We start from the raw sequence: 11,584 nt of genomic DNA, 5'->3' as shown, positions 1-11,584 counted from the left end.
AATGCTAAAATTGATTCCAAAAATAATATTACATTTAGTCGAATTTTGGCGCAATTGAATTAAAATTGCAGGAATTGGAAACGGGTCTAAAGCGTCATGGACAAGAAATGCGTCATCTTAAAAACAAGATTGAACGTAATCTCCAAGACAACATGATTGTAAAAGACGAAAACTTCCAGAAATATATTGATGTGGCTGCAAAAACAGGGAGAACTTCACCTCCAGAATGCGCGTTTGATACACAATTAGCGCCGCAGCCAGATGTGCAGGTAATATTAAAATTTAATCTTTACATATTATAATATAAAATCTATTATATATTTTTTTTTGCTTTAGATGTTAGATCTTTACGAAAAGATGACGTTTACCGATATTGATGGAGGTGTTTGGAAGCAGGGCTGGAATATTAAATATGATCCATTACAATTTAATGAACATCATAAGTTAAAAGTTTTTGTAGTGCCACATTCTCATAACGATCCTGGTATTATTTTCCAACTAGCACTTAAAAAATGATTTAATATTTATCTGCTTTTAGGCTGGATAAAAACATTTGAAGATTATTATGAACACGATACCAAGCATATTCTCTCCAACGCACTACGCCATTTACGCCAAAATCCGGATATGAAATTTATTTGGGCGGAAATTTCATATTTTTCACGTTTTTTTGAGGATTTGGGACACAAAAATCGAGAAGAATTTAAAAAGTATATATTACTCTTAATAAAAAATTTTGCTTTAAAATTTTATGTATTCATTTACTAGATTGGTACAAGGTGCACAGTTTGAATTTGTTACTGGTGGTTGGGTTATGCCAGATGAAGCCAATTCCCATTGGATTAGTATTTTGTTGCAGTTAACAGAAGGACAAACTTGGTTAAAAAATACATTCAATATAACTCCTTCATCTTCTTGGTCCATTGATCCATTTGGCCATAGTCCCACTTTGCCTTATGTATTAAAAAAATCTGGTTTCAAAAATTTATTAATACAACGTACTCATTACTCAGTAAAAAAAGAATTAGCTTCAAATAAAAATCTTGAATTTAACTGGAGACAGCTATGGGGTAATAATTAAACATAACAGTGTTGCTGACTTGTAACATACTCGTAATATATAACTTACAGATGACACAGGTGATACGGAATTGTTCACTCATATGATGCCATTTTATTCTTATGATATACCACATACTTGCGGACCTGATCCTAAAATTTGTTGCCAATTTGATTTTAAGCGCATCCAGGGATTCGGTCTTTCATGTCCTTGGCGTGTACCACCTCAGCCGATTTCTGAACAAAATGTAGCACAAAGGTATATATTGTGGAAACTGTTTTTTATTCAGATTTATTTTTCTAATGAATATCTATCGTATGTAGAGCTGAAATGATCGTTGATCAATGGAAAAAGAAAGCCGAACTATATCGCACAAATGTTGTACTAATTCCACTGGGTGATGATTTTCGTTATAGTCAGAGTACAGAATGGGAAGTGCAACGTATTAATTATGAATCACTTTTTGAGTATATAAACGCTGAGCGAAATCTTTTTGTGGAAGCAAAATTTGGCACGTTGCAAGAATATTTTGATATGGTGCAGCAGGAAAAACGTGATTTTCCTACATTAAGTGGTGATTTCTTTACATATGCTGACAGAGCTGATAACTACTGGAGTGGGTATTATACCTCTAGACCATATCATAAACGCATGGATCGTGTATTATTGCACTATGTTCGATCAGCAGAAATGTTAACTGCATGGAGTGCATGGGATGATGAAAGTAATTTTAAAGAAAAGTTGCTTGATGCGCGAAGAGAATTATCTTTGTTTCAGCATCATGATGGAATAACTGGAACCGCAAAAAATCACGTAGTAGCCGATTATGCGCTACGATTAATGAATGGCATAAAAGCATGCCGATTTGTAATGCAGCAAGCCGTTTATAAGTTATTGACTAAACCAGCTGTAAGTAACTTCTATATAAATATTCTATATTGTCATAGTAATATATTAAAAATCTATTTAGATTTATAATGTTGATTACAAATTCACTTACTTTCACATGGACGATTCCCGCTGGCCCGGCCCAGATGACAGTCGAACAACAATTATACTTGGTGACGAATTGCCTAGTAAACATGTTGTGTTTCATAATTCTCTTCCGCAATGGAAGGAGGAACTTGTTGATTTTTACGTTTCTAGCCCATTTATGACTGTTATGGATTTTGACAATAACCCTGTGCATGCTCAAGTTAGCCCCGTATGGACTTGGCACCGACATATACAAACAAACATAATAACTCCTCAGGCATCAACCACAAAATACCGTTTAATTTTTAAAGTGAAAGTACCACCTCTTGGTCTGGCAACGTATATAATAAATATTAAGTCTCCAGACGCAAAATTAACGTAAGTATACTGAAAATATGAATTGTGGCTCACTTTGAGCCATTAATTCAGCTATTCGAAGTATAGTGGATATATTTTTGTTTTTATTTTGTTTTTATATTAGTTATACTACCTTAGCTACGAATCTCATATTGAATACTAATCCAATATCTGTGAATCTCGGAGACTATCAGCATGAAGTCAAATTTGGTGAACATCGCGAAATCTCACTGCGAGTAGGTGATGGACCTAAAGTTACTTTTAGTGCTGATGGTCTAATGAAATCTATACAAATTGATGAACTCGTATCGAATACTCCAATACACTTAAAATTCTACAAATATGGCACTCGAATTAATGGTGATCGCTCTGGTGCTTATCTCTTTATACCAAATGGTCCAGCTACACCTTTTCTTAATGTACAGCCACCAGTTGTATTAATTACGGAAGGTCCACTAGAAGCCAGTGTTACTACAGGCCTTCCATTTGTGATTCATCAGACTGTGTTACGAGGTGAAGCACCAGAAATACGTAATCTCGTGGATATTGGTGATATGGATGATATTGAAATTGCTATGCGGTTTTCCACACGCATCAAAAATGCGGATGTTTTCTACACCGATTTAAATGGTTTGCAAGTAAGTTGCGAGTTGAGAGTTGAGAGTCAGTATTATAAATATATTTATTTAAAATTTTTGTTTTAAGATGATTAAACGTAAACGATTCTCTAAATTACCACTACAAGCAAATTACTACCCAATGCCGACTGCCATGTACATTGAGGATGATGAAACACGTTTAACTGTAGTTAGCGCACAACCTTTAGGCGGAACTTCCTTAGCAGAAGGAGAATTAGAAATAATGCAAGATCGTCGTTTAGCACGTGACGATGAACGTGGTCTTGGTCAAGGAGTTTTAGATAATCAGCCTGTACTACATATTTTCCGTATAATTTTAGAACAAATTAAAGGTTGTAAAAGATTAGTAGAAACACATCCCTCCGGTGCTTTAACTACAGCTGCATACTATGCTTCAAAAATAATTTTAAATCCCATTAACAAATTTATATATACTGAAAACGATTGGTTAGGTGTACAGAGAGATTTTGGAGCCGATCATATAGCTGCTGAAGATGATGTTGAGGTGGTGACCATGCGTACTTTATCAGCAAATACTAGTGTACCCATACCGAGAGATAGAAAGGGAAAAGTATTGCTTCATACAGGAATTGTAGTTCATCGTACTAATCTCTTAGCATGCCCAGGAGATGGACATCGATCGGGAGTGGTAAGATTTGTACAAAAAAATATTTAATGTATTTTTTCAACGTTTGCTTAAAACCTTTGTTCGTGTGTATTTCCACACATATTATTGAGATTGACTGTGCGTGGGCATTAAATTATAAGAATAGGATTATATGTAGAAAAGGATTAATCAGCTTATATAAAGAAGAGTCTTTGCTATGAGTAGAGTTATTATTAGTAGAGCTTAATACCATTTTTAATGTAATGTAGACAAGCAAAATCCGAAAGTTTATGACTCTTGCTCTAGAAAAAAGATAAAGACAGTTTTATACCTCGTTGATTAATTAAAAGTATAAGAAAATTTCTATTGTTTTATAAATATATTTAACACATTTTTTTATATTTATTTCAGCTGAATCTGCGGAATCTCTTACAATTTGGTCAGAATATAACATCAATCGATATCACAACACTAACATTCCTACATCATCTGCAAAATCTAGAAGCAAATGAGTTGCCTTTGTGTCCAATGGACGCAAAAGCTTTTATTGTACACCATCGCAGTTGACTTGACTGAGTAAAATAATAATAATTGTTACAGTAATCTCCCGAATTGATATTTAGAATTTATTAATTTTAAGTTACTTTTCGAATTGTTTTGTTTTAAAAGCACTTTATGCCGTTCCTTCGTACTTGTAACTACAATTGCATACATTTTTTGTGTGATTTGTTTGAATGATCTTTTTATTTTTGTGATAATGTAACAGATATTCTTTAAAATTATTATTTTAAATATATATGAAATAAATTTGTTTACTTAATATGATATATAAATATATATATATATATACATATATGATAAATTGTTTTTGGTTAATAAACTAGACTAAAAATATTTTAATGTAACATAAGCAATAAAATTTCAGCTTTTATATTCCAAAATGCTGTTTGTCTTTTATTATCTGTTGAGATTTAATATATCAAAAATATTTAAAATTAAATAAATAATTAAAATCACGAGTATGAATATAGAAATCTTTCCCTTCAAGCTGAAACGAAAAAATATTTTCCTTTGCAAAGAATTATTAATCTTTATACTAGCGAATATGTGTTGGAAGTGAGTTATAACCACTATGTGTTATAACCACTTATAATTTATAAACAGTTGTTAATTCAAGTATTCTGCACCTAATGCACAAAGAGTAAATATGGGAACAAACATTATGTGACAAATTTTCTAGTTTTGTTTACATTTCAATATTATTCATTATTTAATTATATGATTCCTATAAAAAATAATATATTATATAAATAATAAAATAAAATAATAAAAATAAAATAAAATATAAATTTCCAATTTCATTATTTAGAAGTATAATCGCATATATTTTTGAAGTGGTTCAGTACAATGATTTGAAACTCTGAATTACTGATTAAATACAAACGCCAGTTGAACTAGCTTTTGCATCTGTGGTTTCAGAAAGAATTTGTAAATTCTGATTGTGGTTTGGATCTGCTTGTGTGATCCCTTTGGGGGTTGTTGAACGGCACTTGTTGTTGTAGTAACCCGCTGGGACCTGCTTATGCAGTTTCTTTGGCAAGTGTTGAACTGCATTCGACGAGTGGTTCCGAGACGTACACTCGGCCGTTCTTGAAACCAACGGCACTTAGTCGTCTGAATCGACGAGTGGTTTGGTACGTAGACCCGGCCGTTCTTGGAACCCACACTGAATAGTCAGATATTCCGGTTTGAAATCAGTCATATTCACATTTTATCGTAACATTGATCATAAAGTTTTTCTTTAATGTCTTATATTGATTAAAGACTAATTGTATAAATAAAAAAAAGACACTTTCTCACTACAAGAGTGAGAGAGTAATCGGATTAGAAATTTCTCAGATAGAAAGGTCACAAGTCCTGGCTACAACAATAAGAATATCACTACGGCACTCTATGACGTAGATCCGGCTGTTTTTGAAACCAACGGCACTTAGTCGTCTGAATCGACGAGTGGTTCGGTACGTAGATCCGGTCGTTCTTGGAACCCTCACTGGGAGTGTCAATTTTTACATGAATTTGATTGAGGTAAATAAGGTAAATTCATGTTGTTATGTTATTATTACTTTTGTGCATTTTTAGTTATCTATTAAGTTATCTATTAACACAAATCGTTGAATACTTTTTGATAATCCAAAGTATAGGGTAGATAAGATAGGGTATCGAATTATGTTATACAAACCAATTTTTTGTACAAATATTAATAATATTTGGAAGTTTAAAGGCTTAAGTTATCATATTTAACATTAAATATATGCAATTTAGTGATATTCTGCATAATTGACTACTTCAGTTCAAATATTTAATCACCAGCAAAGCAAGCTACTTTTAATCATGTATAAAGAGTTAACAATCAAAATTAATTGAAATCTAAATAAATTGTTATATTTGTGAAAAAATAAATTTATGTCAACTAATCCGTTTCCAGTATATTAGCTCTCTGAACCATGTGGTATTACAGCTGTATTAGCGTTCTGATATTTTTTTGTTTATATTTTGTTATGTATAATGAACTCTTCTACAATACGGATGAAGATCAGGTGAACCATTTATATACACAATGCCATTTATATAATATAATATAAAATATATCGTAATATGTTTCGTCAATAAAAGGTTTTATTGTTGAAAGCTTGTTCCCATAAACTGCAACAAAATGAAGACAGATACGAAGACGATTTTGAGGGACTGTTTTCTAAAAGTCGCGGACGTGACCTACATAATGTACTTATAGATAATGAAAATTATACTGAAAACTGTTGTTTTAATTTTGAAAAGCCACCAAAGACATATATACAAGTGGGTTACTGATACGTATTTAGAAGTTTGAATAAAAACGTATTTTTATTTTTCTTTACAGTTACTGGATTTCTATAAAAATCTATCATTTCCGAAAGACGAACGCTTTCTCTGGGACAAAGGCTGGAATATACAATATGATCCACAACGATTTAATGAAAAAAATAAACTTGAAGTTTTTGTGGTTCCACATTCTCATAATGATCCGGGTATTTTTTACATAATTGCATATTCAGAATATAATTATATAAATAGAAGTACATGTATTGACAACTGTGAATCGCATACATTACTGAATTTGAACTAGTTGAATTTGTACCTCGAATCATGGGTTTGATTTCAACCCAGATTTCATACTAGAGCTCTACTAGATTTCTAAACCTGTCGGTTTCTGAAACAGTTCACAGGCCTGCTTATGTCGTAGTGAAGCATGTCATATGCTGGTATCTATATATGGAGCTATATATGTGTTTGCAGTTGTTCCATATGACAATTGTATATAATTTTATACATTGCCATAGGTTAGGTATATTTGTCAATCTTCCCTATAAAGCATGTATGATCATAGTTCTCATTTTGTGGACTTAGTCACAAGTTTCTACTAATAATGGTTTCTAATGATCCGCTAATTATACATGGTCAGTTTATCATCATTTTTTATTTATCTCATTTCTCATATTTATGATTTAAAAGTGTGTTTAGAATCACGTGTCTACGAAAATTTTAAAAGGATATGATTCCATCTAATTAACAAAGGACGTGTTCGGTAGTTAATTAATTTTTTTGTTTAGAGTAATTATTAATTATTATAAATAAGAATGAATTCCTAGAAAATTTTTAACAATGATTTAACAATTCATAGGATGGCTGAGAACTTTTAATGACTATTACCACCACAAGACGAAACCACTTTTGGAAAACATTATTCAAAATTTGTTCACCTTTCCGGATTTGAAATTTATTTGGGCTGAAATTTGTTATTTTTCCAGATTTTATGATACTCAAGACCTTATCACAAAAGAGAGAATTAAAAAGTAATTAATAAAAAACTTTTTTACATGTTGTGTTCTATAATGGGAATTTATATTACAGACTCGTACATAATGGGCAGTTGGAATTTGTCACTGGCGGTTGGGTAATGCCAGATGAAGCTAATACACATTGGATAAGTTTATTAATACAACTTACTGAAGGACAAAGTTGGTTAAAGCAAAACTTTAATATTACACCTATTAATTCCTGGTCTATTGATCCATTCGGTCACAGTCCTACATTGCCTTACATACTCAAGCAGTCTGGATTCCAAAATTTGTTAATACAACGTACTCACTACTCAGTCAAGTACAATTTGGGCAACAAACGTTTGTTGGAGTTTCTTTGGCGACAACTTTGGGGTACTTACAGTAGTTTCTGTTTCCGTTTTTGTCCATATTATTATTATTTATAGTAAGACTTTAAAGAATGAAGTCTTTTTTAAATGACTTCACTAAATGTGATACCGAGTTGTTTACGCATATATGATGCCATTTCTTTCTTTTTCTCTTTATATAAGACACTAAAGGTGATACCGAGTTGTTTACGCATATGATGCCATTTCTGTCTTATGGAATGAAACATACCTGCGGTCCAGATCGTACTATTTGTGAACAATTTGATTTTAGGTATATTAATAAAAACACGATAGACCGATTATTTAGACGAGGTCAGGATGAAATAACTACAAAAAATATAGTTAAAAAGTAAATGTTTTAAAATTATTATAAGTTTATATGCATACAAGTATGTAATAAATCTACGTTTTTGTCTAGGTCTAACTTACTTGTGGATCAATGGAAAAAAAAAGCTGAACTCTATCGCACAAATGCTTTATTAGTGCCACTTGGCGATGACTTTCGGTATCATGAAAAGAATGAGTTACTTAACCAGCGCAATAATTATGAACGGCTTTTCTACTACATTAATCGTCAAACCAAATTCAACGTCAACGTGCGGTTTGCAACGTTACAGGAATATTTTGAGGCAGTACATAAACACACAAATTATAAGTTTCCAACATTGAGTGGAGACTTTTTCACTTATGCTGATCGCGAAGATGATTACTGGAGTGGTTACTATACAACACGTCCATTTTACAAGCGCATGGAACGTGTTCTGTTGTACTACTTGCGAGCGGCGGAACAGCTAAATGCATGGAATGTAAAATATAAAAATGACCGTTTTGAGAAAATTCTAAGAAATGTGCGTCGGCAGTTATCCCTATTTCAGCATCACGATGGCATAACGGGCACCGCAAGAGCACATGTGGTAGAAGATTATTCAATCCGTCTGAAAAATGCCATTAAGGATTGTCAGTATGTTATGGAAATGAATATTTTCCGTTTAATGACTAGAAATTCTGTAAGTAATTTAGTGTCGGAAATATATGTAAACTCTAACTTTAAGTTTTTTTTTTTAGTATGAAAAAATGGATTATAATAAGAAATATTTCGACATAGATGATTCTAACTGGCCGTGTAACGGCTCAATTCGTAGTCCAATTATTTTTAGCGAAGAAGATGGAAACAGTAAATTTCTAGTGTTTCACAATTCATTAGCACAATGGCGAGAGGAAACAGTACAGTTTTTAGTTACTGCCCCATTTATTCTTGTCTCAGATCTAGATGGCCTTCCAATACAAGCACAAATAACTCCAGTAGTAATTTGGGATAAAATAACTCCGACTTTTTTAACTAAACTTTATAATTTACTTTTTGTAGTTAAAATACCTCCTCTGGGCATGAAAACATATATATTAAATCTGAAATCGGAGAAAACGAAACCAAAGTAAGAACTTCTTATAACATCTTAAATAACACATTTAAATTATCTGATTTATTAATAGACATACATACTTCGCTTCAAACATCATATCGAATACATCATTTATTGCTGTAAACATTGAAAACTATCCAAAGGAACTAATAAAATTTACTGCCCAACGTGAATATATTATAACTCTAACCAATGGTGGCACCATACATTTTAATAATAATGGAACTCTAAAGTCTATAAAAACCGATAGGATTAGAGAACCCTGGCCGGTTTCAGTGCAATTTTATGAATATGGTACTAACTGGTGGAGCAAACAATCTGGGGCTTATCTCTTCTTGCCTAATGGTCCAGGAAAACCCTTAGTAGGCAAATTTGTACCTTATATTGTATATACTGAAGGACCAATTGAGAGTTCTGTTTGCGTCGGTCTACCTCTTGTTGTACATTGCACAAGGATATATGATAATAAAATTGAAATACGTAATATTGTCAACATAAGCCCATTGAACAATTTTGAAATATCTATGAGAATTGCAACAACAATTAAAAATAAAGATGTTTTCTATACTGACCTCAATGGTTTGCAAGTATGTATGTCACAGTTTAAACGTAATATTGCATTTATTATAGTATCTGCTTTAAGTTAAATAAATTGTTTCGTTATTATTATTTGGAATATTTATCGCTAATATTTAATCGACAGATGATCAAGCGAAACTATTTTCATAAGCTTCCTTTGCAAGCGAATTTTTACCCGGTACCCACTGCAGCTTATATTGAAGATGAAAATACGCGATTTACAATAATCACTGCTCAGCCTTTGGGTGGAACTTCTCTGTCATCAGGAGTATTAGAAATAATGTTGGATCGGCGTTTAAGTCAAAGCGACGGCCGTGGCTTAGGCGAGGGTGTACTCGACAATCAACCAACAGAACAAATATTTCATTTGTTGTTTGAAAACTTAGAAGGTTGTGAAAAACGTGTAGAAAATCATCCTGCCGGTGCATTGACTTTGGCTGCATACCGTGCTACTAAAGAGCTTCTAAATCCTATAAGTAAATTTGTTTATGTATCATTGGAAACAGCGTTACGAAAAGACTTCGGTACCAAATATTCACCAATTAGTGATGATATGGAAATAATTACATTACGAAATATAATTAATCTGGAGAGAAACTCAACTGAAGTAAACACAGGAGTTATTATACATCGCACCAAAGTGTTGGAATGTTCTGCTCACACTGGAAATCTGAACAAATCGGTGAGTTTTGTAAATGAATAAAAATTTGTTCAGTGAGATAATGAGATGATAATGTTATATATGTTACGATATTTTTCATTTATTAAAAACAATTTTTCTTTCAGGTGCAACTACATAATTTATTTCCGTTCCAGACTTATGGAAGTTCTATACACAGAACAACCTTAACTTTTTTAAAAAATTTGGGTGAAGTCGATATAGAAGAACTACAATTTTGTCCTATGGACACAAAAGCACTAATTTTTAAACATATTCCCTTTAAAATATAGTAATTATTTACATATAAAATATATATATAAAATATTATATAATTAACATTTATGTAATATAATAAGTTAACATCACTACATTTGTAGATCAATATGGAATTATGCAAAAGGAATTCATCAAGACTTTAAAAAATGTTTCGTAAATACCACAACAAAATACAAGAAACAGATAAGTAGATTAGTTAATCCCAATGAGCTAGCTAGCGGCTTAAGTGCAAGTCGAACAGTGGGTTAAAAGCAGGTTCCAGGTTTAAGTAATATTAAAGTATATAAGTATATAAAATATAGGAAACATAATATTATTAAAAGTAATTGAAAATGCATCCGAGTCCGTTCTAAAGACCCGTTCTTTAGATGTTTGTCTTCTGTTACAAATTAGATTCTTCTTATCAAAGCATATTGTTAATAATATAAGATAGGTTAAAATAAAAGAAAGTGTAAAACAAGATTAACTTAAAATTAACTTTTTATGTGAGGATGCTAAAGCTTCCATAAATCCAAAGCTAACATTTTTTTTTACGGGAGTACATAGTATTTGACTGCTCAACATATATGTGAGCTCATTGATTTAATACATTATGCAAGTGGTTTAAGTAATCTGCATATCTGAAGCGCAGAAAAAGTGGAATAACATAGTTTCATTGTTCAATTGTCTATATTTACGGTATGAATGCTCTCCATGTCTCTCTCCCGTTCTTATCAGAAAACCAAAACAACCAACTTTTAGTATGTCTTCTCTGTTAAGAGCAA

General features: G+C 31.9%; 2 protein-coding genes across 2 annotated transcripts; both read left to right on the top strand.

The window, feature by feature from the left end:
* The first annotated feature begins 42 nt into the window (after window positions 1–42).
* LOC119663712 (alpha-mannosidase 2-like) lies at window positions 43–4,383 on the top strand. Its single transcript, XM_038073318.1, has 10 exons — window positions 43–269; window positions 337–484; window positions 539–710; window positions 769–1,070; window positions 1,132–1,318; window positions 1,384–1,969; window positions 2,031–2,413; window positions 2,517–3,030; window positions 3,098–3,679; window positions 4,049–4,383. Exons 1-10 carry the CDS (start codon window positions 108–110, stop codon window positions 4,202–4,204), a joined length of 3,192 nt encoding a protein of 1,063 aa, XP_037929246.1. The 5' UTR covers window positions 43–107; the 3' UTR covers window positions 4,205–4,383.
* Window positions 4,384–6,070: 1,687 nt separating this feature from the next.
* Window positions 6,071–11,274, top strand: LOC119663713 (alpha-mannosidase 2-like). The gene is made up of 12 exons (XM_038073319.1): window positions 6,071–6,234; window positions 6,311–6,493; window positions 6,555–6,702; window positions 7,356–7,527; window positions 7,586–7,887; window positions 8,046–8,232; window positions 8,302–8,890; window positions 8,949–9,316; window positions 9,375–9,891; window positions 10,008–10,565; window positions 10,670–10,833; window positions 10,922–11,274. Coding segments are annotated over exons 1-12 (3,282 nt in total). The 5' UTR covers window positions 6,071–6,141; the 3' UTR covers window positions 10,923–11,274.
* Window positions 11,275–11,584: the final 310 nt, after the last annotated feature.

Source organism: Teleopsis dalmanni, unplaced genomic scaffold (genome assembly GCF_002237135.1).
Source record: "Teleopsis dalmanni isolate 2A unplaced genomic scaffold, ASM223713v2 unscaffolded_contig_0795, whole genome shotgun sequence".
NCBI lineage: Eukaryota > Metazoa > Arthropoda > Insecta > Diptera > Diopsidae > Teleopsis > Teleopsis dalmanni.
This window is presented reverse-complemented; position numbering and strand designations above follow the sequence as displayed.

What these genes read in the sequence shown, in the direction of transcription:
- LOC119663712 (XM_038073318.1), top strand. Translation starts at nt 108, where the DNA reads ATGCGTCATCTTAAAAACAAGATTGAACGTAATCTCCAAGACAACATG. An exon ending in ACATTCTCATAACGATCCTG is followed by an intron (nt 485 to 538) that starts GTATTATTTTCC and finishes ATCTGCTTTTAG; the next exon opens with GCTGGATAAAAACATTTGAA. An exon ending in CCGATTTAAATGGTTTGCAA is followed by an intron (nt 3,031 to 3,097) that starts GTAAGTTGCGAG and finishes TTTTGTTTTAAG; the next exon opens with ATGATTAAACGTAAACGATT.
- LOC119663713 (XM_038073319.1), top strand. Translation starts at nt 6,142, where the DNA reads ATGTGGTATTACAGCTGTATTAGCGTTCTGATATTTTTTTGTTTATAT. An exon ending in ACAAAAGAGAGAATTAAAAA is followed by an intron (nt 7,528 to 7,585) that starts GTAATTAATAAA and finishes TTTATATTACAG; the next exon opens with ACTCGTACATAATGGGCAGT. An exon ending in TCTTTGGCGACAACTTTGGG is followed by an intron (nt 7,888 to 8,045) that starts GTACTTACAGTA and finishes TCTTTATATAAG; the next exon opens with ACACTAAAGGTGATACCGAG.